The 27,467-nt window shown below is 37.9% G+C and overlaps 2 protein-coding genes across 2 annotated transcripts; both read right to left on the bottom strand.

The window, feature by feature from the left end:
* Positions 1 to 1,572: 1,572 nt before the first annotated feature.
* Positions 1,573 to 12,370, bottom strand: LOC140141338 (uncharacterized). The gene is made up of 3 exons (XM_072163174.1): positions 11,970 to 12,370; positions 11,014 to 11,110; positions 1,573 to 8,784 (listed from the first exon to the last, which is right to left on the bottom strand). Exons 1-3 carry the CDS (start codon positions 12,213 to 12,215, stop codon positions 8,321 to 8,323), a joined length of 807 nt encoding a protein of 268 aa, XP_072019275.1. The 5' UTR covers positions 12,216 to 12,370; the 3' UTR covers positions 1,573 to 8,320.
* Positions 12,371 to 20,425: 8,055 nt separating this feature from the next.
* LOC140140729 (uncharacterized) lies at positions 20,426 to 26,285 on the bottom strand. The gene is made up of 3 exons (XM_072162479.1): positions 25,933 to 26,285; positions 24,357 to 24,462; positions 20,426 to 20,974 (listed from the first exon to the last, which is right to left on the bottom strand). The coding sequence occupies exons 1-3, from the start codon at positions 26,158 to 26,160 to the stop codon at positions 20,493 to 20,495; spliced, it is 816 nt and encodes a 271-aa protein (XP_072018580.1). The 5' UTR covers positions 26,161 to 26,285; the 3' UTR covers positions 20,426 to 20,492.
* Between the last annotated feature and the right edge of the window lie 1,182 nt (positions 26,286 to 27,467).

Genomic DNA, 27,467 nt, shown 5'->3' with positions numbered 1-27,467 from the left:
GCTGCCTCGTACACAAATGTACGGTCCTTCCCCCGTTCGAAGCAAAATTAATTTCCATGGCAGGAGACTGGTGACGTCACAGTAAATGAAGAGTCATGTTACATACACATGAGCCCTGGATATGAGCTCTTTTGACATTCAGTCATGTGTATAATATGCGACCTTGCACCACGAAAATCAGGAAAGTTCGAACAGAATGCCATTGAAATGGTTTATTTGCATAATATATATATATAAATACAATATGGATATACATCACGCTCAAATTCTAAAATTGCAAGGTAAAATTTGTCTAAAATATTTTTATTGTTTATTCCAAATATTTCTCAACAACTTGATATACATATGAATTGTAATATCACAATTATTTACTAATATATAAAAAAAGAAAGCGGCTGATTTTATCCATATGTTTAAAAACCATTAAATTTGTAACACTTGATTAGACTTTTTTCTGAGAACAACAACAGTATATGTTCTGTGCATTGAGAGCGTTTACAGTCCCTTCTCTCAAAGCAGGCACATCTCATTTCATGACGTCAACTTTTTTCTAGGTCAAATCTGTCTCGTTCGAAGGAACTCACCGCTTAAGTTAGTTTTTGCGGAATATCAATTTTGAACGTCTTATTTTCATTGTCTTCATAATATTAGCTTGCCGATGATATGATGTTGTCCGAGCAATATATATGACCTTTAAGAAATGTACCTGTTTTTCACTCTGTCCACTGATGAAGTTTGGCTACATCAAAGTTTAAAACGAAACACACGGTTAATGACATGGACATAGCATTAGGCTTTGGAACGCATACACTATGAGCCAGCTAGCCTCCAACATCTTCGCAACCGTATTACTGCTGCATTCGCAAGTATACGGCGCACAAGGGGGATACGCAATGCAATTGATGCAATGAGGACACAGGGCTGAAACCTGTATTCGTCAAGGAGGCAACCAGGAAGAGGGCAAAGCAGCACAGTAAACTCACTTCAGAAGAACCAAGGACATACCAAACAGCCCTTTTCAGGCTACCCTTTATCCCAAAAAGATAAAATGACATGTTGTAAATAAAAAGAAAGCAAGAAACAACAAAGTAAGAAAGTAAGAAACATAATAAAGCAAAAAGGCATAAATAACCAAGAAGTCCCATCCCACATCCATTTTGCCGACAAGTTAATGACACTTAAAGGCCCATTCAGTGATTTGCTCATCCGGACGATCGTAAAAATCATCAAAATTCAGATTTTGGTACCTTTGTCATTGTCATAGATGTGCTAACATAGCCTGCGAGTGGTTCAGCTGAAAGCCATGTATTTAAGACAAAATAAACATTTTACACGAATCTGTAATTTAGATACAGTATCTAAATTAGCTACATGTATTTGAATGGGGCTTCAACTTCGTCAGTACTGCTGTTTTCTTCGTTTTTGCCAAATTTGTCATTTCAAAAATACCAAATGACAATTTGAATGACTTATCCTTCACTTTTAAGCAATTTATCAATTTTAATACAATTTTAATTTTTTCACACTTTCGCTGAAATCACTGAATGGGTCTTTAACACAATCCATAGCCCATAGGGCCACCGGTAAAGCTCATTCCCTAAATAAAGTTCGTTATTTTATAAAGATATCATTGAGGAATAATTGATATTCATGCATGGTACATGTACTCCTTTTCAATCTTTGAAGTAGCCAAACCTCCTCCGTGGACAGAGTGAAAAACGGGTACATTTCTGTAAAAGAGCATATCTTCAAAAGTTGTGAGCTGATTGAAATATTTCTTTCGGTTTATTAAGGGGACTGATTTAAATCGAGGAGATTAGTGACGTCATTTTTCGTTTGTTGCACATTTTGGAAGTGTATCTACACCTCCAACGTTTCATTTATGGATTTTCAGATTCTGAGTACAAAAACACTATTTTTTTCCAATAAGCAAGATTTCCGATAGTTTCACCGGGTTTCATTTGTTTGTACCGCGATCTCTGTCGTTGCTATGAGCTAGCAGATGACATAGGGCTATTCACGGTACAATATTAGTATTATCTTGCATAATACGGAGATTAACACCTGGTTTATTTTCAATGAAAATTATTTGTTGTACTTCATGAACTATAGTTAATTATGTGCTATATTGTTTTTCTAACCAGCATTCGTGACATTTGTATTTTGCATGCAGGTCTTTGTATGAGTGTTAAATTGCTCCTTGTAATTGTACTATTAAAACTTCTGAATTTCAGATGGATAAAAATATATGCCACAAAAATTACTGCTATAGTACAGGTGAATAAACTTTAGTTTCAAGGCCAATCTATTGGCCAACATTTTTGTATTGCTACAAAAATAACTAGGGCTACTGTGATTCAAGAGCCACGAATACAGACGGTGGGGGGCACTCAACTTTGGAAGTGACGGGTATGTGCCTACCGGGGTCGCGAAGTAGGCCGAGGGGCCTATTGGTAACAAAGCATTATTTTAAAAAATGGGGTCATTGGGTACAAACAAAATAAAAAAGGGGGTCATTGGGTATAATATTTTGAAAAAAGAGGGTCATTGAGTATAAGATTTCAAAAAAGGGTCATCGGGTAGCAAATTTTGAAAAAATGGAGCAAAATGGTTAAAGTTTCGGCATAATTTTGTAAAAATGGAGCAAAATTCGAACGTTTCGGTATTATTTTGTTGCATTTTGATGATGCATTCTAGGAAATATAGAAAAAAGGGGGTCATTGGGTAGCCGCAACCAAAAAAAAAAAAGGGCGTCATTGTGTAGCAGCAACTAAAACAAAGGGTGTCATCGGGTATGACTTTTAAAAAAAGGAGGTCATCGGGTAGAGTCGACTTCAAAAGAGGGGGCCTATTGACAGGCACATACCGTCACTTCCAAAGTTGAGTGCCCCCCCCCCCTGGATTTGATACCAAGAGGTATTCACCATTGTTGCACCATCAGTTGAAACTACATGTCGCATTCACAATAATCCGGGTCCAAGATGAAATATGATTCAACATTATTTCAACATTGAATTGTCGGAAAGCATCAAAATTGTACATTAGCATTCCCCCTTATACAATGACGTGGAGGGGTGGTGCATGCGCGTACGTACCCATAAACTCTTGAACAATTGTGCGAAATTGCCACTTTTAGAAATTGCAGCTCGATACGTCAAAGCATGATGAAACGCCACAGCGCACAGCCGGACACATAAGATGAAATGCGATTTACCATAATTTTCCAAATGCATTGTGGGAAAGCTTGGAAATGTGCATTAGGCTTCTATTCCCCATTATGTAAAGCTTTAATAGGTATCGAGTTTGGTGGTCAAGTTTGGTGGTTTGGTGGTCATAGCATGTAATTTAAGGGAGGAGTAGCATTTTTTCAAGATTGTCACAAAATCATCTCTAATAAACCCTTGCACACCGACACCGCCTGGCTAATAATTATTTGGTGGAGCAGGGACACTAAAATGAATACACGGGATCGATACACGTGAATTGCTATGCACGATTTTCATATCAGACGAAAATCTTCGAATACTGGGTTAGAAATTGATGAATATCTCCCGCAAATGAATTTTTCTCAAGAAACCAGATGTGGTCTCATAAACTTGAAAATACGTGTTGAACAGATATGATAGTCGCTAGAATGCGCTTTGAAAATTGGCCGTGCGCTTTGAACTCAAATCTGACCATTTTATATTGCGTTGGTCCTGTAATACCCTGTATGGACTATAGAGTGTAGTACAGCTGCACTCACTGTAGGCAGTATAAAGTCGATGACCATTGATCTCAATGGGGTATACAAGCTTATTCACGCACAACCAAGATCAATTACCACGCTATTGTGAGTAGCCTTAGTTATGTCCCTCGACTAATTATTAGTTCTAAAGAGCTTTAAAGGTTTGAACCAAATGGCTAATCGTGGCTGTGGATTCAACCTACCATGGCGATTCCTGCCATGAAGATATAGGGTCGATGACACTGTGCCTTGGCCCTTATCTATGTGTAACTTATATTAAGGGGGTCGATCTTTTGTGCGTAATTATAGAGGGCCAGGGGCTTCACGCTATCATTAAAAAAATTATTTGAAGAAGTCAAAGAGCCCTAGGAATAAAAACTGCAGTGTAATTCACGCCAACTACAATTTCTTTATACGACAAAAAATAATTTTTGTAATCGATCAAAAAACACACGTTTTATATCAATTTTAAATTTAGCCTGAATCCGTAAATATGGTACCTCTCGCCCTTTTTTAGGTCAAGGCTATTTTTACCATTATGCAGCGAACCATTGTTGAAGCTATTTCACATACATGTACAAAACATTCTAGAGAAAGAATGAGACCATATAGTGTTGAAATATCTTTTGTTGATTTCGAATGATAATGTCATGAAGTCGTAAATTTTAAGGTCAAATTCCTAAAACCAAAACAAAACATTGCGACGCAGATAATTCCCGATTCCCGAAAACCTTTCCCAAATGTTCGTGCTATTTATGCATAAAACGGCTAATCTATCTTTACAAAACGCGTCTTTTTTAGTAAACAAAAGGCTAAAGATGGCATTATGAGATTTATCTTTTATCATTACACTCATCCGCTCAACTGCCACGGTGGCCGAGTGGTAAAGCGCTAGACGTGTAATCGAAGGAAGTTTAGAATCGCTGGTTCGAGTCCCAACGAAGCCCGTGGAAACTTGTTTTTCTTCAAAATTCATGATCGCATTCCGAAATGAGTCACTTGTCGGTAAATCATGTATCGTATCCTTAAGGGATCTAAAATGAGCGTTTATTGCGTTTCGACAGTATTTTTGTGGGACATGAGAGCACCTCGGACCTATCGAATTGCATTCTGAATACGAAGCATGTCTTTCTGATATCAAATAATTTTCATTTTTTGAAAATCACAATATAATACAAATTGCCGCAAAGTGTTCTTAGGTTTGAACGACACTGGTATTCCTTGATCTTTGAAAATTCTGCGAAGTTTCTCCGACAGTCCAGATACGTATGGTATAGTCACGTTCCTGTCGCGTTTAGATTCACCGTCACCTTGCGTAGCTTGTGCGGTGGACACTTTATCAGCTGATTTGGTTTGAGAGAGAACCTTGTGAAAAGTCCAATCGCGATATCCGCAAAGATTCAAGGCCTTCTGAAGGTGTTCGCGTTCCTTTTCCTTTGCGTTCTCGCTTGACGGAATCGTGTCCGCTCTATGAAATAGTGTCCGTATTACTCCGAGCTTATGAATCAGTGGATGGTGGGAATCAAATAACAAGTACTGGTCTGTGTGTGTGTACTTTCTGTACATCACTTTCCACTGTAATTAAACAGTCCAAAAAGGCAAGTTTGCCTTCCTTGAGTTCTTCCTGGGTGAACTTATTATGTTCGTTGACACTATTTATGTGATCAAAGAAGGGGGTTAATTGATCCTTACGAATCTTCACCCACGTGTCGTCGACATATCGAAGCCAGTGCGGGGGGGGGTGCCGGTATACGATGCAAGAGCCAACCGTTCAAACTGTTCCATAAACAGGTTTACAACAATCGGTGAAACCGGCGATCCCATTGCGCATCCATGGCGTTGTCTGTAATATTTTCCATCGTAGACGAAATAGGTGGTATTAAGACAAAGTTCCAGAAGTTCACAAACTTGGTCTGGACTAAGTTTCGTGCGCTCATTCAAGGTGTTATCCTTCCTTAGAAATTCTCTAACACAGTCTATCGCTTCCTTCGGTGGTACACAGGTGAACAACGCTGACACATCATAAGAGGTAATAGTCTCATTATCATCCAATCGAATATCGCGAACTTTGTTTACGAAGTCAGGGGCCTATTGTTCAGCGATAAAGGAGATCCCTCAGAGGTTGGGCTCATCTTCGACCTGTGACGTAACATCCTCTTCACAGGTCAACGAACTTTTGCCGCTTTAACATCAGTTGGCCTGATGATGCATCCGAGATAGGATGTGAAATATTGCCACTCACAAAAACGTAAGTCCAGTAGATCAGATTATAATAATTTCATAGTTATTTATACCTGGATGAATGATAATCTTCATAATCGTACTTTCTTTTGAGTATTCAACACACAAAATGTATAGATATCAGGAAATCGCATCGCGGGAACTTAATGAAATAGCATCTCCATAAAAAAAAGTGCGTGAGCTAAAATGCAACATCAAATATACAAGCCTATTTACATATTTTCCTAAGACCTTACACAAGTGATCATGCTCAAATATAAAACTGGAGAATTTGGTTATTGATATGCACCATCAATTTTGAACCTGTGATTAATATTGCTAGGCAAAAATTCACAGCAAACATGGCAAATTTCTCTCGTTTCTGGACAATTTTTTAAAACATTTACACACCCCTTAAAGCTAAAGAATAACGATTTCTTTACATACCAAAATGTATTTGATTAACTTTTCAGAAATAGGAGAAAAAGAAGGCGCAATGAGGGTCCTGTTTTTAGACACCCTGTATACTTTTATACATAGGATACTTCAGTATTTACACAAAATATATTTCATTGAAAACCCGCCCACTCGGCTATTTCAAAAAGGTAAACAGGCTTCCTTACCATGTGCAATACATTAGCATTAAAATCAAGTTGTTGTTTTTTTTACGCATTTTAAAAACACTTGGCCCATAGCGTATGCTGCTGTAACTCCAACCAGGCCGGAATTTAGCGTACCAGAAAACTGAAAACGAGGACGATTGTGTAGCTGGGCCAAAATACCATCAACGGCTGGAAAGTGCCAATTATAAGAAAATTCTATAAATACATAGGAAAATGAAATAAATTTTAAATCTGTTCATCTGGACTTACTATTTTGATAGCAATAGTATCACGTCTCATCCAAGACGCATCGTCAGGCTGACTGATCAGGCACTGAACTGACCAATCAGCCCAGGATGCGTCTTGAATGAGACGAGCTACTGTAGCTATCAAAACAGTAAGTCCAGATGAACAGATTTAAAATTCATATAAATGAAGATTTGAACTTTTGTTCACAACACATAAAGTTGCTCACCTGAAATTTTCGGTTGTTTACACTACAACCTTCGTCAGCAGAATGATCCAGTTCGTTGATCGATTTGACGGCTGCTCTTGACGTGTGACGTCAAAACTGGATCGTAGACTCTTGCTAAGTTGTCTCCTCATCCTCCATTGTGGTGGTTTAGATATGTTGACGACACACATACCAAATTAAAGAAACGTTACGCCCAGGAATTCACTGATCACCTAAATTATCTCGATCCGGACATCAAATTCACCACAGAGGGGGAAGATAACAGTACTCTGGCCTTCTTGGACACTCTAACATTCATAAAACCGGACGGCTCACTAAATATCAAGATCTATCGCAAACCCACGCATACAGACCAGTACTTGAACTTTTCTTCCAATCACCCTTTACAACACAAACTGGGAGTGATATACACGTTTTTTGATCGCGCAGAGTCGGTTATTACCGATCCGGTAGATTGTGACGAAGAAAAGTTCTTCTCTAAGTGTGGGTACCCCAAGTGGGCATTTGACAGGCTCAACAAACCTAAGGGCACAAGTAAACCACCAAATGATAGTACGAACACCAACAAGGGACAAGTTGTTATTCCTTATGTCAAAGGCATCTCCGATGCCTTAAAACGTATTTACAGTTCATATCGCATAAGAGTGTGATTTAAGCCACCGCGCACACTACGTCAACTGTTAGTTGCGCCTAAAGACAAAACGGACAGAAGGGACGTCACGGGACCCGTATATCTGATTCCTTGCCAGGTTCAGACTACCCGCTCGGAATCGTACATAGCGAGACAGGAAGGTGTTTCAAAACGCGTTTCCTTGAGCATAAGCGGCCTACTCTACGAGTCAAAGATGCCATCTACATCTGGGCCAACCAACCTTCTCTGAATAAGGACGGCCGCTATAACTTAGCAAGAGTCTACGATCCAGTTCTGATGTCACGAGTCAAGAGCAGTCGTCAAATCGACCAACGAACTGGATCATTCTGCTGACGAAGGTTGTAGTGTAAACAACCGAAAATTTCAGGTGAGCAACTTTATGTGTTGTGAACAAAAGTTCAAATCTTCATTTATTTGATTACCAAAACAGATGAACTTTCATGATAGATTTAAAATTCATATATTATGTTTATCTACCTGGATGATTGAGAAGATTTACAAATATAAATACATAAGCTTTCTTCTCGTGTATGTTTTGTGATGTTTAAATCAAATATATACCTTTTTATGCACCCATAACATTCCACGATATTTATATTGTATCCGTCAATAAAGCAGAAAGTTAACTAAATAGTGCAAGAATGCTAAATACTACAAACAACACATGTAAGTTCGTTGCCATTGATATATGCTGGACATGGGAGATTTCCTGGAGTGCACCGGCCTTCAACACGAGCAAGGAGACCACCGTCTTCATTGCCTGAGCTTCCACCAGGACGTCCTTCTGCAAACTCATCAACACATATATATTCTCCTCTTTGAAAATATTCAGCCATAAGATACCCACGATATTCTGATGTCCAGTTGGCAGGACAGGTCACTTTGGCGGGAATCATAAGCTTCCTGCCTCGATGTGGCACGGTGCATACTGCACACGGAACCTCGTGGTTATGGAGGTCTGTGTCGGACAATTCGTATTCGGTAGAGTAGATACGCGCTCTCTCTGCCTGCTCTCCTTCTTGAACGATTACGTATTCAGGATCATTCGGTAGACACAGCAAGTTTGCTCCACTGCCTGTATCTTCAAAGTAGGAACCTCCGGCGATTCCTTTTAAAGAGATTGAAAAATTTATTTTGGCACATAATATTTACAATAGCGAGACACCTTTTGCCGCAATGTTATCTCTCAAGATTTATTACTGAATCTAAAAATAAAAGCACCGGATTTATTACCAGTCATGGGGGCTATGAACTTAACCAGCATGATGACAACGCATATCGCCATCAGCGTCACAACCAGTGATGTGTTAGAGACTGTTTTGCACTTACGATGGTGTAGCATATGTTGTTTAGGCCCAATAAAGTAGCGTATGTGGCACATACGATGGTCTTGCAGTAAATGAAAAACAAAATTAGCGTGCATGACTATCGTAAGTGGCACATACGATAGTCCTGTATGCATTAATTAAAATTGCATTGCACTTACGATATTTTATTTTATTGATTAAAAAATAATTAAGCAATATTATTTTGAAACTTAAAACCTGGTTTAAAATGTGTGTTTTTATGTGGCCTTCCATAATTCGTCAAAATCTCATTTTGGCCCAAAATGTCACTTACGATAGTGTAGTACTCTGCCGTCGAAATGGGTTTACGAGGAGTAATATCCATATGAAAATATCGACCGCTCAAGCACAGATCGACCGGCGGCTCGTTCGCCCTATGTTGTGCGGGGTTGCTCTAGTTTGTCGAACCTTATTTTGAGAACCCTTCCCTTTCGTCGGGAGTGCGTTTTAACTATCTTACTTGAAGATAAATTCTTCTGGCATCGAAATAGAATACGAGACGGTTTCAAAAATCAATTGTTGGTTGCATGTCCCTTCCACCCGTCCAGTTGCAACCGGTTTCTTTGATTCTAAATAATGGAACGCGGTTCATCAACCACCGGTCAACCAGCGGGTGAGTTTTGAAGCCGCCCCTAAGGAGCAGTGGCGGCCCTAGAGGGTGGAAAGGGTTTCCCCCCTCCAAATATTTTTCTCCCCCACTTTTGAGGCAAAAACCCAAATTACCTAAATTTCCACTTTTTGCAGCAATTTTGCGCAAAAGTTGTCGATCCCCCCCGAAATTCACTTTTTCCCCCACCCCATGCCCCCGAAAATTCCTGGTGCCGCCACTGCTTAGGATTAAGAGAGCAATCGTGCAAAATCGTGCTGAAGTTAAGGTTGGTCTGAACCCTGGAATTATGGAAACTTTCGGACCTCGTAACTGCTAAATTATTAGTCTAAAGAATATAAAAGTATACATTTTAGAATGGAAATGACTTGATAAATTCATTTGTGAGGTCAATTTGGGCCAAAATGCTAATTTTGAAGAAAATCCCAAAAACAGGTTTTTGGCCCAAATTTTCGTGCAACGTAACAAAAAAATTATTTGGCCAAAAAATTTTTTTTAATTATTTTTAAAAACTAGATAAAAATATCTAGGACCCGTATTTTTATTTTTTTGAATTTCGACCAACTTTGAGAAATTTGCACCAAAATGGTCAAAAATGCAAAATTTTCAAAAAAATCATAAAAAAGCCTGATTTTCGCCCAAATTTCAAATATTTTTGGTGAAGTTGGGCAAAATTAAAAAAATAAAAATACGGGTCCTAGATATTTTTATCTAGTTTTTAAAAATAATATAAAAAAAAAATTTTTGGCCAAAAAAACGGTTTTTTTTAATTTTCTCAAAAAATTAGCATTTTGGCCCAAATTGGACCTCACAGATGAATTTATCAAGTCATTTCCATTCTAAAAATGTATACGTTTATATTTTTTAGACTAATAATTTAGCAGTTATGAGGTCCGAAAGTTTCCATAATTCCAGGGTTCAGACCAGGGGGGACCAACCTTAAACCAGTGTTGTCATGGTTGTTGCAGTGAAAGAATACTTCAATTTGCGGCTGTGCGTTTTGTCTGGCGCGGCACCGGAGCAGCTCTAGAACGTTTTATACATGTGTGACATAGCCATTAATCCGAGGTATAGACGAATCAAACGAGCCAAGTGATGGTAAGTCGGCCATGACTGGGTCCCCGCCCGGTTGTGACAGCCCAATTGGGTGGATTAAAGCTGCTTAAAAATCAATTTATATTGATGTATTGTGTTGTAAACTTTCTTCATTCTATTGTCTACGTGTAACACGGGTGGTGAAATGCAGTTTAAAATCCCCGCCAAGGACGCATCATTTCATATTTTAGGTGGGTTATACCCGACGGGGACCCAGCTATAGCTGCCATTGAGGTATAGGAATGCGTGAAATTGGATTCGTCTACAAGGCCAGTTCTATAACACTTACCACTATAAACCAGATGCGCTGTATTCGGGCATTCTGTGCGTCCCCACCGTACGTACGTTATCCCGCTGAGAATGCTGCTAGGTGTGCTCTGCGTGGACTGCAAATTATTTGAAATAAAGAAAATTTTAGTTGTTAATAATTCAAGACGTATGCCTAGTTTACTTTGGCTGAACGTTTAAACCGCCGCTCCGTGCAGAGACACACTTGGGTCGTGATGTGACCAGGTTCTGCAAATTATTTGAAATAAAGACAATTTTAGTTGTTAATAATTCAAGACGTATGCCTAGTTTACTTTGGCTGAACGTTTAAACCGCCGCTCCGTGCAGAGACACACTTGGGTCGTGATGTGACCAGGTTCAAATAAAATGCTCAAAACGTGTTTTTATGTTTTGGGCATAACCAGAGGAGGGGATCAGGGAGCGCTAACAGCTGATCCCCTCGGCAAAATATTTTGGTGGACAAAAACAATTGGCAAAATCAAATGGGCGCTTTTCTCAAAAATCTGTCATGTACACCTATTACTATCAATCTATCTCGAGTCACCAGCACTAGCTAACTTTGAAGTTTAGCGTGTTCTGCGTTAGCTTAGCGTTACTTAGTGCGTATACATACTTTTACGCGCGCGATCAACGTGCCGCATATGTACACGCAAGAAACCACGCTAAGCCAACGCAGCACACGCCGAACTCCAAAGCTAGTGCCGGTGACTCGAGGTAGATAGACTATAACTTAAATGATTTTATAGCACACTTCAGAAAGGCATTTTCGATGTTTATCGTTGTTTGGAATGAAAGTTATAAGGAAATATTAGTGGAATTATAACAAAAATTTTGATACACTTGAAACAAAATACCTGTAGCCTAATAAAGTTTACCCTTGGTACAGAAATCATGGCAATAAATTCATTTACGATTCTATAAATTGGGGACATGGATATTCTTAGTGTTATCACTCACCAACAAGACGATGGTAACCGCAAAGGCGATCAGCACCAAGGCTTCAAAAAACGCAGAGAGTCCAAACGTTTTCAGAATCCAAACCAAATACTTGTCTTTCATCTTGTTTTTACCATCCACAGAGTTATTATTCTGGGTTTGGTCTCGTGGTTGGCCGCCTGAAAATTCCATGTACTCATGAGTAATGATATCGGATGGCTCTCCGTTCCTGACTTCAGCTTCATCAAGGATATCTGGTGCGCTCATGGCCGCATCCTAACAAACCGTTTTGATTTTGTGAAAGAGCTTTAGCAATCGATTATGAAGCTCTACTTCCTCAGTGGACCGATCTGAATGAAGGCTCATTAACATGAATAGGTATTTTGTAATTTTCAGGTAATTAATAAAAATATATTTTTATTCTACCAAAATGTGGCAATAGTAAATGGAAATCCCCTATCTTTCCTTTTGCGAGTACAATAGATTATTGTTTTTCTTCTCAATTGTGCGCCGAAACTAAACATACAAAACATTTCAATAATAAACCAAATCACTTCCTCATTCTTTTCAGTAGTGTTTAATGAAACTTAAACATAAATCAAAGTGCGCACAACTCTTTTCAACAATGCGTGCCCTTTTCAAAATAAATCTGTTTAAAAATAACAGGACGGGCCCTCTTGAAACAAAATTGTCAACATAATTATGAGGTATAGGCATATAACATTTCTTGGGTTTTTAAACATTTTGTTGTTGTTGTTTGCTGTTGGTTTACTGAATTTATTTGGTTTTAAAATGAGAAAATTGTATTTAAAAAAAAGCACAATATCAAATTAATGAGAATATTCGGTAAATATGTTAATATTCAGTTTCAGCTTCAGGTTTATTAACATCAAATCGCAACTCGGCGGCTGAATTATGTGATTAAAATTATTACATTATAAACATTTAAATACATTTAGAAATCAAATTACATTTGCACATTCAAATAAATGGAATAGCAAAATAAACTTATTGAGAATTGACCGAATGATATATTTATCACAGCAATATGGACAGACAATGCAGTTATAGTTTTATATATCTCATGGGCTCCCACCACACTATCAGATAGAACAAGCCCACAGTAGAACAAATCGTCAATTGTGCAAATCACATTATTTTATTATATAAAACAAGTCCTGCTTGGCGCAAACCAAACGGGTAAACGTTTAAGTTTGATTTATAATCCTGGAGAGTGATTTGACATGTTTGAACTCCTGATTGTTACTCAGTTGACTTTCTATGACTCATTTCATGGGTTCTTAAGGGAACTGGAATGAGCGTTTTGAGCGTTTCGACAGCATTTTTGTGGGACATGAGAGCACATCAGAACTATCGAATTGCATTCTGAATACGAAGAATGTCTTTCTGATATCATATAATTTTCATTTTATGAAATTCACGATATAATACAAATTTTATGACAAATTATTAAAATTTGATATTTTTCACATTTTGGAGATATAACAGTCCTCGAAGTAAATTTTATAAATTTAATGATATAGTCTTAAAGTGTATGTAGCTGGGAGGAAAAGCCGACGATCAATTGAAAATTTTGACCATTCATATTGAAGATATGGATTTTTTTTCCCAAAAAAGACCTAATTTGTTTTGGTGTTTTTTGGGGAAAAATCCATATCTTCAATACGAAAGGTCAAAATTTTCAATTGATCGTCGGCTTTTCATCCCACCTACATAGGTAGAAATCATCAGATTTATAAAGTTTACTTCGAGTACTGTTAAATATCAAAAATTTCAATTTTAATGATTTGCCATAAAATGTGTATTACATTGCGAATTTCAAAAATCCAAATTATTTGATATCAGAAGGCCATTCTTCGTATTCAGAATGCAATTCGATATGTCTGATGTGCTCTAATGTCCCACAATAAATACTGTCCAAACGTTCATACCCCTTCCCTTAAGGTCTTGGGGGAACCAGGAATGACATATTTTAGCTCATTTGGTTGCAAATTGTTTTAAATTGAGGCGCCTCTCTGATTAAGGTAAAAAAAAAGATTATCTCGTGTCTTTAAGGTTATTAATTATTTTAAACTGTTGTGATTAGGTAGTTCACAGTATCTTACGAATGGTAGTGAGCTTTGGCAAAAACTGTATTGCTCAATTCATAGCGAGTGTGTAGAAGAATTAAAATATCACAGATATACTTTTATAGGTGCTGCGGTTCTTGAGTTACGTTGTAAAGAGGGCTGAAACAACAACACTTTTGTAAAATGTACACAAGTCATTAAGGGGGAATAATTCTTGCAAATTTATTAAGTACATAAATATGTTCATCACCTCATGTCCTATATATCTACATACAAAGTGCTTTTAAACCATTTTAGTAAGTCATTTTAGGCCTATATATTTTTTGTTTACTGTATCCTAGTAACTCAGATCTGTGTTTCATAACAAACTATAATTTATTCTATTCAACATGTTCAAGTAGGGTACATGAATAGAATACATTAAATCCTTTGTTATACTCTCTATAGAAAATCTATAGTGGTGCATGCAAAATATAACACTGAATAAATTAAATAAACACTTATACAATGGATGCATAGTCATTAGTCAATTTAATACTATAATGTGTTGTTAGGAGAAGAAAAGGCTATTAGGTCACCGTATGTCAGGTTATAGGTCAATTGGTTCAGGTCAAATTTAAGCATCAATTTTGAATACACATGTGAGAGTCTGTGATATCATAATGAGGCATAATTTTGATATTCTGTCTTTAACTGGATATATATCGAGAAGTGCAAGGTGGATATACTAATATACCTTGGGATGTAAATGGTGAGTACAATTTAGAATGCCTGGTTGAGATGGATTTCACAAATAAATATAAAATAGTTACCAAAATCACAAAAGTTAAGCTTACGGAAAACTACCCAATATGGTGGTATAGGTGACAAGAAATACATTTTTTTTTCAACATTGCTGTAGTATGGTTGTGGTATACCTGTTACCTATGGCTTAATTAAGTTTCATTGAAATAATGTCGCAAGTTAAAAATACAAAATATAGCTCAATATTGAAAATAGAAGCATTTTAACCAATTCCTTTTTTGATAGTTGTAGAGCACCAAGTTCATGAAGTCATAAAAGAAATCAGGAACCGCTTATTCCCATTTTAGATATCAACTTTATTTCCCTAATGTGTTAGCAACACATATCCAAAATTTTAACGAAATCCGTTGATAGTAAGCTTTCCAAAATGAAGTGAATTTAAATCATCAGTGATGTACCTCCTTTTGGCTTCTATCTTTAAAAGCATGTAAGCTACATTGATACCGATGCCACCAATAAAACGAGAAGATTTGCCCCTTCATTTTGCATACCACTTTGTCAAATTTTTTTGTAATTTCTTCACAAAATGCAAAAAAATGCAAAAAAAAAAAAAAAATCAATGGGTGTAGTACCCCCTTAACAACAATAAATTAAGCAAGTTTGCAAAGTATATGATTTGCAGAATGAACATTTGCAAAACATCAAGGTGTTATTTTTCAATAATATATTGATCTAGATAATGAAAATCGATTTTTAGGTTGCTTCGACAAACAATACCTCGTATACCCTTAATACTGTATGAAGAGTACTGTACTGACACCAAGGATGATGCGAAGGGTACACTTCAAGATTTTTTATTGCGGCCGCCTGCATAGGTACATCGTCGCCATGGTACGTAACTGGTGCACACAAAATACTTATATTAGTACCAATGCTGCTACTGCACAGGATCTATCAGCAGTGGTACTGCACACGTACTACACTGGTACTCCCGTGGTACTACGTAGTACCAACCAAGTACCTTGGCAACGGTGTACATGTCTAAGCGGCCTCAATAAGAATCTTGTAGTGTACATTGTTCAACACAGTGATCGGATGTTGCATACCCGGGATTGTGCTTCAATTTTACATGCAAACTTCTGCTTACAATTTTTTTTTTTTAATGTAGATATTTATATAGCGCTTTATGCCGTAAACAGCCTCAAATCGCTTTACATTTATTCCGCCGTTATTAGAATATGTCGAAACCACGTTTGCAGCCTACAATTGGCGCAGGGTTCATCAGTACAACGACTGTGACTACCCCTAACAGCTTCCCATTTCACCTGGGTGGGGTGAGGCAAGCGAGGCAAAGCGCCTTGCCCAAGGGTGCAACGCGGTGGTGGGGCGGAGACTCGAACCCACGCATGTCGAGCAAGCTCTCAGTTTATGAGTCCAAGGCCATAACCACTGAGCCACCGTGTCCTCTAAGAGGAGGAGATTAATGTATGATGAAATGGGGTGCTACTACAGGCAGAAATGGGCGATATTAACATTACCATTACGGAAGATTGGAATACCGTAGTTTAGTGGGAGACAGCAAAAGTGGAAAGATGTGCGGGGAGGTTCTGAACTTGGAAGGAGAAAAGCATGTGACTATTAATCAAGAGCCAGCCTTCCACAGCCAAACGATGGTGATACTCCTGGAAAAAAATCAGGGGGCATGCGAATAGACTTCATATACTCTGATCAGCTCCTAATGTGCGTACTGCGCTTTGCGTGGCTGGTGCGCTTTTGTGAATTTACGCTGGTGTGCTTTTGTGAATTTACGCAGGCGTTAGTTGGAACTTTATTAAGTCGCGCAGTAACAAACCCGAATAATTCTCGCCTATTACAAGCTGATCGTAGTATAGTCGTGTAAAAATACAAAAGCAGTGTGACGAGTTGTAACACTTGTGGTTTTCAACATTAACCCATTTACAACAAAATAATTCTAAATTTGATACCGAAACAAGACATTTCCGCCATTTCATATTTTGTGAAAACATCCTATCTGAGATAAAAACCTTCACATCCTGAACTCACAATTTCCCCATTTTCATATTTATCATGTTTAATTTTGGTTACTATAACTGCTCTTCCGTTTTGAGGATGTTCCAATCATTGAACTCATTTCCACTTCATCAAAACTTTGGTAATAATGTAAAGGCCATTTTTACAATTACGTATTTCTCATTCTATAAAAACTGTTCAATAGTTGAAAAAACATTTGTTTGAAATTTATAGAAATGTGTTGAAAGTGGGATACCCATTTTTTTATTAAGTTTTTTTAAATGCACATATATATGTCGAAAACCTGTAAAGTGTGCTGAGGCTTGTGGATCAACGTCTAGGCGTTGCGCCTGTGCGTAGCGCACTATAAATCACTGTGGTTTTTTTGAAATAACAATAGCTCACAATGGAATGATAATCCGCGATGATGCTCTATACGTGGGGGTGTTCAAGATCATTCAATCAATATGATAATAGCATATGATGAAATCAGACCATCCTTTTTCAATTTACCCCTTCACATGGACTATTCTCCAGATCGACAAGTATAGACGAATCCAACGAGCCAAGTGATGGTCAGAATTCAGGGTCCCGTCAGAGAGTTGATATTCTTGAGAGGGCACTCTATTCACGTGGTTTCTTTTCCAACGCTAAAAGATCACGAATTTTGGTGGTTTGCAAATAAAAGGTGTCCGCACTATCGATTGATTACGTAACTGTTATGAATAATTTATTAGGTTTTTCAATGCAATCGCCTCGACCCATTAATACATATTATCTGTATTATCAAAGTACTTGGAATAGCAATCCGGTGAGTTCACTGAACTACGCCCTAATACTGATGGCGTTTTAATGGCGTTTAATGGCGCTAATCCTCTCCATACACAGATGAACAAATACAATAGATGAAGGTCAACACGTATGACCTCCTATGTGACATGTTATATGTGATGTACAAAAACCTGAATATCATAAAGATCAGTATTCGTTTGTGCATATGAACTGCACATTTACGTTGCTAGATATTACTCATTATATATAATGACAAATATTGGTATTATGACAATACGGTATATACATTGTATATAAAACGACTAATAGATCCTACTATCATGGCGTCAGGTCAATGTTCATCATACCCCGTATGTTTCTTAAAATTCATTCATATTTGAGACAAATTGCTGTACCAATTTTATTGGTGCACAAGTAGATCCGTGTTTTTTTAATTTTCATTTCCTTTTAATGAAAGAATTAAGGTTTTCCACTGCACGGTGGCCACAAGGGTGATACTAATTTTAATGCTATATTTTCAAAACGAATACGTGCTCCCGGTTGGCTCTATAGCGATTTCACAGAAAAGGTATTTCTAGTGCAATGCAGCGTCGGACTCTAGCTGAGAGCGTAGCCTAAGTCATTCCGGACTCCAAAAGGGCTCTCCATACACAAATGAACAAACACAAAGGAGGGTAGTCTCCTCCGTGACCGGCTTGATTTCGATGGAGCGGAACCAAATTGGCTGCGGAGGAGACGGGTCATTTTTCCATGCAAATTTTTCAGTGTCAGCCGCCTGGTCCCGTCTGCACCAAACTGGTGTTGTTACTGCCCACTTGGGTGGATTAAATCCGCTTAAAAATCGATGTTGAATTGTGTTGTGTTGTAAAGACTGTCATCATTCTTTTGTCTACGTGTAACACTGGTGATGGAATGCAGTTTAATATCCCCTGATGGAATGCAGTTTAATATCCCCGCCAAGGCCACATCATTTCACATGGGCCATTGAGGTGCAGGAATGCGTGAAAATGGATTCGTCAATAGTAATCAGGTGTAGCTCCATGATTCAAGAAACGTTGTAGTTCCACTTAGCGGAAGGATTCTATTAAATTTAAAATATAACTTGATCGCAAAATCACATCAAATCATATATACAAGGTGTCCCATAATAAGGTTACATGTAGAAAATGAACCGCATTTTGTGATGGTATAATAAAACTGTCATTTTTTTCAGATATTATTTATTCATCCTTCTTTTAACTGTTTGCTTAATTTCAATTCCGTCTTAAAAGTGGGTGTTAAGAGTCGCTAACCATCAAAATATCGCACAGCGAAAGTTGAACACAATCACACTTTTGTTTTCAGATTTTTTTCTTTATTACATTTTATGTTTCTCTTATTTTTCCTTGAAATGGTTATTTGATAAGAACACGTTTTTGGTGAAAGCAGTTCTGCACACAGTATCTCCTATTATCAACATAGTGAAATGAAAAACAATCTTTTGCACATAGGGCTTGCTTGGATTTTGTTGACTTGATATCTGTTCGTTTTTTACATTTCTGACTGAACTCTTGAAATAAAATTGAACAAGTTTTATTCGTTGTTTATTAGAATAAAATACTGCATCTGCCATGCTATGTCTGGGCCTACTCAACTGCCTCGCCAAATGCACGGTGGCTGTGACGGTGGTATAATGAACCTCGTCACTCGTGTTGCATTATGTCACGTAAAGAGCTTGGTCAGGAATGCCTGGAATGCGGGCTAAGTCCGTAGGTTGTGAACTTCACATTCACAGGGGTACTAGTAGAGGGTACATAAATTATGTCATGAAAAGGACATTTATATTTGTTAACATTAACTTAGATTATTTTCGAAAATCTACATGTAACCTTTTTTTTTTGGGGGGGGACACCCGGTGTGTTACAAGTGTGTCCAAGGACGATCTAACCATAGCCCACTTCTTTCACGTATTTTATACGTATACAGAGCAGAGGTGTAGTCAGATGTTTCGGGACGAAGGGGTTGAAACATGTGCATGTACCAGTGTGTACCATCAAAAACAAGATTTTCTCGACGAGTGATTGTGTCAAACATATCATGTTAGTGCCCCCCCCCCCCCGGCAGTGGCTTTCAGTGGCATACCGGCCCAAATTTCAAATGTGTGCAATATTACTGCTTAAATGGGCCAAAATTAGATAAATTTGAACTGACACAGACCAAAAGGAAGAAGCACATCGCATTTTTTTCCGTTAATATAGATTATCGGCGGCACACACGGTCAAGGAACCTTCGCTGTACAGACGATCTGTGACGTACCAACATGTCATCATGACTGGGGATGTAGCCCCCAGCCCCTGCGGCTCCTACACCAATAGAGAGTTCACAACATAAAACTAAAACATACATTACGATTTGAAGTTACTTGGTACTCTAGGTCGGTAAATATGAGTAAGATTTGATCTTTCCCTAGAGAAGTCCTTTTGAGAGGGTTGAGCTTCCTTTCGGATACACTAGGGGGGGAACATGTCCCATTGACGGTTCCCCTAGTGTATATGAGGCACATCATCATGTTTATTTAGTTGCTCTGAAGATGACACTCGCTAGAGTTCCGAAAGCTCAGCCCTCTCAAAAGGACTTCTCTAGCGAAAGATCTAAAACATACATTCCAAGCTATGTACTGTTTTATTAAACAATTTTCATTTGTCTATACTCCTAGTATGAATAGTAGAAAATTAAAAAAAAAATAATTCTAGTGGTCTCTGGGCTAATTTTAAGTCATATCACTAGACCTGCTAGAGGTTCTTAAAAAATACCGTATTCTGTTTAGAGTGTTTTTTTTTTTTTTTTCTCTTTAATCACGAATCATGGTCTCTTGTTCAATTTATTCTTAACATGTTTAGGACCGCAATTACATTGAGCAAATTGCACAAGTCAAATCTTTGCCAGTCTTATATTCAGCCGGCATACCTTGAGATCTAACAACTTCAACGTGAAAAAAATATGAAGCACCATTTTCTTTTCCTCCTGTTTCGGGTATAGTTTCCGGTTCTCGATCCAAGCAAACGTACTCGGTGCGGACTTGATCGTACCTTGCTGCTACCAAATACCCAGCGTATTCTCTGGTCCATCCGGTAGGGCAGTGAGTAGTCGCAGGCATCATGAAAACTTGTGTACGACCCTCTCGACTCTGACACATGACGCATGGTGCATTATGGTTGGAGTAATCGTGAATTGCCCCTGCATTACTTCGATATTCTGTCCCGAAGATTCTTGATCTGCTTTCCCCTTTGCCTGACACTGATTCGTTAAACTGAGGATGACGGGTTAAGCATAAATAATTGGAGCCTCCTCCGGGCACTTCTTTGGCACCTTTGCCACTTGCTGCAACACCTAAAAAACATTAGATGATTTCTCATCCGGCAATCACAACATTATGTCTTCTACGGTATGTTAGAAAAATAATTATCAAAATACTAATCACGTGATTTTATTTAAATCAAATTCATATAGACCATACAAAAACAGTAGTCTCTCAACACGCGATGTTCAAAATTCGCGGACCCGGACACTCGAAATTGTCTAGAGCAATGACATCTCAGTAATACAATGAAGGCTGACGACACACAGTGTCGACTTCCTATACGATAAATATAAATTTAATACTCCGTTGGTGAGCGACGGGCGAGTGGTATTTCACCGAAAGCAAGAAAAGGAGTTCTATCTGATTGGCTAGCAATCGATCGCTTAGGTCGCTTAGTAGTCAACTACAAACTCAAAACTGAGCATGGTATTCAATTCGATTGAAATCGATATTCTATTATTGACGTAGATAAAGAGAGTGATAGTGTGTCAATAATGTACATTGTATTGCAACTTGATTCTACATGCATTCCTTTATATAAATATTTTCTCAAAGAGTTGAAATGATCACATTTTTTACCCAGGATTTCAAAAGTTTACCGCCAAATTGCAGTTAAACATATCCACAGCAAAATACCGGTCCTCACTAATTAGTGCATTTAATTTCCAGTTAGTGTATTTAAGATAAAACCTGTGATTTATCTGACAACAAATAAAATTTTCTTGCAATAGAAATATCATATGGGATACTGATATGGTAGGCCGCAACCGCCACAACGTGGAGCTGCTACGCGTAGCTGACTTTTTGCTCCGTGGAGCCAAATTAGCTCAAATTGACCAATCAATGATCATGTTAGAGTTTTTCATTACTCGGAGGTAAAACTGACCAATCAAGTACGACTGAAGCGACATTACGTGAAGCGAATTTATTCATTAAGAATTTGCCAGACGAGCGTCACGTAGTTGCAAGATATCCTCGGTCACGAAAGTTATGATTCAAAAAGTAGTTTATGAAAAGTACGAACCGACTTATTATTAAGATGGACATGCACTCATAAGAAACTCATACAGTATTGTACATAACTATATAGCTAGGCAGAGTGGTGGTAAACCATGCACACAGTTCTGCGATCTGCAGTGTATCGCCGGGAGCTGATTTGTATAACTTGCGCGGTGTGGCCTGCGGAATTCGACCTTCAGCAAACTGCAAACCAGTTCGGATTTACTTTATATACTAGTAGTAGGCCATACATACTGCAGTTACTGTCCGTTTCCCTATACACAATACTCAGTGCGCTCACCATTGACGCGTGACCTCTACAAATAGTGTATGTTAGAAGTATAGGCCATTGCCTAGTTGACGTCACTGTGTAAAAAATAACCGGCCAATATTTAAAGTATTCTCTGAAATTCTAGAAAATATAGTTTTGTAACATGTCCTAAATTTTTAGCTAATTTAGGTGTTTGGAAATATTGGTACTTTTGTACCAAAAAATATGAAGAAATTATTTCTAAACCGTGTTAAGTCATTAAGCTTCTCATTTTCAAGAACGCTGGTTAACAATAAGCAGACTATTGTCTCATTTCGTAAACAAAAGCCCACAGTATTGTTACCTTGCGTTCGCTTTATGATCGTTCACCCAACTGAAACTATAATACCAGCTCATTGCTCATTGCACAGGTAAAACAGACACAAGTGCAGTGTGTATTTAACCAGAGAAGATCTGATGTAACATAGTTGAGCTGTTTTCATTGAGTGTTATCTTGGTTTAATAGCTTTTAATAGGGTTTAAGTCCTTCAAAGGTCGTGGTGAGTTCTACTGTAGACATGACTGCATCATGATTATTTTAAAGTCAACAACATTCAACAATATGATCACCGTGATAGTATGAGAGTATCAGTACCGTGGGTGTCAGTGATCCTGGCCTGACACAGTAGACAAACAAACAAACAAACACGCCACACACATGACACATGCATGCAAGGTAACATTGACTATACACTAATCAAACAATGGTATTGATCCTGTACAACTGGTCGTGGTTTATTTACAATCGATTCATTTAGAATCCCCATAGTAAACATTAATTTTGGCAAGAATTTTCTCTCTCTGGAACGAGGATGCATCCACTGGCTCCGCGTAATGAAAAGATCTAACATGATTGGTCAATTTAGCTCCGCGAAGCGAAAAGTAAGCTACGCGTAGCAGCTCCACGTTGTGGCGGTTACGGCCAGCCATATATTGATCATGCGAAAATCGTAAAACATAGAATAGAAACAGTGTGGCAGGCTCTCAAAATCTCAAATTGTATGCATAGCCTGAGTCGCACGGCCTATCTCGAACAAAATCACCATGCGTAGTTGTTGAAAAACGTCAGGATTCATCGTACTATCACGGCAATTTTTAACACGAAGATATAGGGATGATGACGGTGTGCGACAATTGAGCACAAATAACCATAACGTCATTACCCTAGATATTTTCGGCGCGGGAATTTTGAATATCGCGTGAAAATCGCATCCGAAACCTGAAAATCGCTACGGATAATCGAAAATCGCAGCGCCTGTCGGAACGGACCAACGGTCGGAACGGCTGTGAATGATTCACTTTGGTCATCATATGTTGTTCTATAGTAAACGTGAAATGCTCGCTACACTGGGTTTCAGAGAAGAACGGCAGTCCCTTGCTCAGTTTGACGCGAGCCTGTTAATGAGCGACATAGCTTTGCGCATCATTTAAGGGCGCCGATCTGCGTATCATTTAAGGGCACCGATCTGCGTCGACCAACGTTTGGACGCATAATCGGCCAATCAGATTATCGGTCTGTTGCTATGATCGCCCACCTCCGTGTTTACGCTCTGCACGCTCTCAAAATGTAAACAACTGCCGTTCTTCTCTGATAGAAACTGTAATGCAATGCTGTAGCGCGGTGACATAGTGGTTAAGTGATCAGACTCATGATCACAAGGGTATGAGTTCGAGTCACATCGCGGCCAACGTGTTATGTCCTTGGCAAGGAACTTAATCCCACATGCTTCACTCCGCCTAGGTGTACAATGGGGAGCTGCTACGGTAGTCATAGTACTGGGGCCATTGTTTTTGGCAGCCACATGTTGTCAAAACGCTACTGACCACCCTCTATTTGTATGCATAGTCGTGCTGAAAGTCGATCGATACATCTTGAAATCAACACAGTCCTGAGATACACCATTTTGCTTTGAAATGAATTTTCTCGGTAAAATAAAAAAGAAATTACACTGGGTGGAGTGAATCAATTTGTAATTAAGCTATTTTGCCCTAGGACGCAACACACTGGCCGCGGTGGGTCTCGAACCCGCAACCTTTCGATTATTAATCTCGCACCCTAATCATTAGGCCACCGTGCTTCATTTGATTAGGCCTTAACTTACCACTATAAACCAGATTTGCCGTGTTCGGACATTCCGTGCGTCCCCACCGTACGTACGTTATCCCAGTGGGTGTTTGCTGGTCGTATCGAAATGATGCAGACGTGGACTGTAAATAAAAGTTTAAAAAAGTTAGTGTGTGTGATTTAATATGTAAATGATCGTTCATGAACGCGGCGATTGTATGTGTGACGTCAAATCGACATCATGCGCACATGCGACGAGTTCACGGACGATAATCTAATAATAGAGAGATTGCGATGTTCGTTAATACGCACGTTTATACGCTCGTTTATACGCACGTTTAAACATTTATTGGCAGTGTAAATAGTCAACCAACGATTTTGAATACAGCATTCGGCCCTCTTGCGGCAAAATGTTTGAAATCAAAATCTGTTATACTCTGGAGGGCGTTTACATGTTAAACGGTGAACCATGTTATAACGAAAAGTTAGCTTCATTTGATTTTAGAGCAGGCTTAACATAGCTAAGAAAATGACTAACATGAGCATATATGTGTAATTTGAGTTTTGCTACTTATTAAATTCAGCAGAGTCTTAGCTTTAAAATATTTTTTACCCCATTAAAATCGGATGTTGCATTGCCAAGTTTCGGCTATTTGAAGTGAACAAGGTGTCGAGAAATATGGTAACATTTGTTCGTTTCCTATTCTTATCCATGCATTCGAATTTTAATGTATTTTATTGTTTTTCAAGGTGCGATATGTGAAAGAATTACTTACAAAAATATTTACCTGGTAATTACAATTATAATTTAACATTTATTTACTTTATTATTATTTATATATACTTTATTATTATTTTTGCTTCAACAAATTTATATTCTAGTATATTTATACTATATTTCATAATTCCTCACCTGGCTATTATTAGTAATTTTTAAAATGCGTTTATTTCAAAATGGTAATTTTATGGGTAATTCAAGTTTTTTTTCAGCCATTATAAGTCAAAATGACTTGAAACTTGGCAGAAAGGTGTATTTTAAGTAGATTTAGAGAAGTACAGAACCCTTTTTTAACAAAACCCCTCCAAATTTGAAATATGGTGATTTTTTCCCAAAAATGGCCAAATTTTGAACTTTTCGCATAAACACAATTTTAAAACGTCTCAAAAACAAAAACGGAGCAAATTTTGTGAAAAAGGGCTCTGTACTTCTCTTTATTATGCTTCAAACAGTTAAATATTGGTGGTTTCAGACTCATTGTTGTTTTAATTTTTCTGAAAAACTTGAATAACTAAGTGTATAAAAATCCAATATGGCCGCCGTTACCATGGCAACGGTGGATGCGGCGACGAAAAAAATAGATTTTGAGTTGAGAATTGTTATAGGTATACACCAGTGATGATTGTTTATCCAAAAAGTCCAAAATAGCCAAAAATGCCTTATTAGCTAACAGCCCCAATTGATTGTTTTTCAGTGCTTCCCGAAGTAACTATCTATTGTTTTAGCGTCCACTGTTACCTAGATTCTATTATGTTAAAATATAATGCATGAGACAAAAATGGATAATGGTAAAAAGAAGTGTGTTATGATAAATATTCTTAATGTTATCACTTACCAAAATGCTTATGGTAATGGCGAAAATAATAAGCACCAGCGCTTCTAAAAGAGCACAGATTCCGAGATTCTTCACCATCCAAACAAGCAGCTTATCTTTCATCATACCTTTACCATCCACAGATTTTCTATTCTTGTTTTGGTCTTCAGAAAATTCGATGTACTGATGATTAATGGTATCTGATGCGTCCCCATTCTCAAAGTTATCATGGATATCTAATATGCTCATGGTGGTCAGCAGATTAACAAACCGTAGAGTGTAATTTATTGAGTGAGCTATACCAATTATGAAGCTCTAGTGCCTCGGTGTACCGATTTGGAGAAAGGTTGGTGGGTATATTTATAGGAGAGCAGGTTATTTATAGAAAGTAATGTAGGATTATGGTAAATTTTGAGATCCAGAAATGGAAGGTATTATGTTTCTTTGACGGATATGTCTAGTTTCGAAGGATATGTCGGGTTGTCTAAATATTTCCAGTCAATATTATTTTGAGCACCATAAAAACATGTTTCCTGAATATCAGGAAACCACAAACAAAATCAGTGAAGATACCAATCGAAAATGGTGTGAAAGGGCTTCCCGAGGACGCTTACAATGTGTCATTCGAGAAGGAAACACGCGAGTTCTGCTGTTGAACAATTTCACGGTTTCATTACCCACCATCCTGCACTCCCGGTTTAAACTGAAACACTTGAAAGAAAAAAAAGGTATTTGAATGAGAAAATGGACGATATACAATTTGTTATAATACAATGCACCTGAGAACCCTTGCAGAGACACGCCAATATTCCAGAGAGAGAATATTATATTGCAATAATATTATGATAAGATTTTTAGAATGTGGTTGTTGTGGGGTGTTTTTTTCAAAAAACATTTCATGACCTTTATATAACCCGACATTTAAATGTTTGACCATAAACTAAAACGTGTAATACGTTTATAATGTTTTAAAAACATTTTTGTTTTTGCTGAGACGTGTTACGATTTAAATTTAAGCAGTAGTTTCATATCAATTTGTAAGCGCTCGTGAATTTACAACCGTATGACAAAACAGGCGAAAATAGTAACTTTTTGCACAAGATTTACAATTTAAAGAGAATTGACCATTGCTCATTCTAGTGACTCTAGTATAATGGACAATATAAGTGTGCTTTTTCATTTAATGACATAAAATTGGAAAAATATTGTAAGGAACACTTGAGGTTTTGACTTTTAAAACCTACATTTTGGTCTAAAATGTGTTTGGATAGGTAGTTATCAACAGATTTTCCACATTCGCCTTGAATTGCGTTATCGGTTGACATAGTAACTAAAGTGTTTTAGCGGAAAGTTTTAGCTTTCGTTTGATATTTAAAAAAATTCTGATTGGATGACTCAAGGAACACTTGAGGTTTCGACAAAAACCAATCAAAGAGGCCCATTTTTCAGCTAGATTGCCCCCCCCCCACTCTTACATTGCTATGCACTCAATAGTGTAGTGTAATCAAAGATTGTGGAGGAGACATTCGCTGCTTGTTGTTCTCTGCTTGGAAGCT

This window comes from Amphiura filiformis, chromosome 19, assembly GCF_039555335.1.
Source record: "Amphiura filiformis chromosome 19, Afil_fr2py, whole genome shotgun sequence".
Taxonomy (NCBI): domain Eukaryota; kingdom Metazoa; phylum Echinodermata; class Ophiuroidea; order Amphilepidida; family Amphiuridae; genus Amphiura; species Amphiura filiformis.
Note: the sequence above shows the minus strand (reverse complement) of the source record. Positions and strands in the feature narration are given on the sequence as shown.

What these genes read in the sequence shown, in the direction of transcription:
- LOC140141338 (XM_072163174.1), bottom strand. Translation starts at nt 12,215, where the DNA reads ATGAGCGCACCAGATATCCTTGATGAAGCTGAAGTCAGGAACGGAGAG. An exon ending in CGGTTACCATCGTCTTGTTG is followed by an intron (nt 11,111 to 11,969) that starts GTGAGTGATAAC and finishes AATAATTTGCAG; the next exon opens with TCCACGCAGAGCACACCTAG. An exon ending in AGCGCATCTGGTTTATAGTG is followed by an intron (nt 8,785 to 11,013) that starts GTAAGTGTTATA and finishes TCTCTTTAAAAG; the next exon opens with GAATCGCCGGAGGTTCCTAC.
- LOC140140729 (XM_072162479.1), bottom strand. Translation starts at nt 26,160, where the DNA reads ATGAGCATATTAGATATCCATGATAACTTTGAGAATGGGGACGCATCA. An exon ending in CCATTACCATAAGCATTTTG is followed by an intron (nt 24,463 to 25,932) that starts GTAAGTGATAAC and finishes TTTTATTTACAG; the next exon opens with TCCACGTCTGCATCATTTCG. An exon ending in GGCAAATCTGGTTTATAGTG is followed by an intron (nt 20,975 to 24,356) that starts GTAAGTTAAGGC and finishes AATGTTTTTTAG; the next exon opens with GTGTTGCAGCAAGTGGCAAA.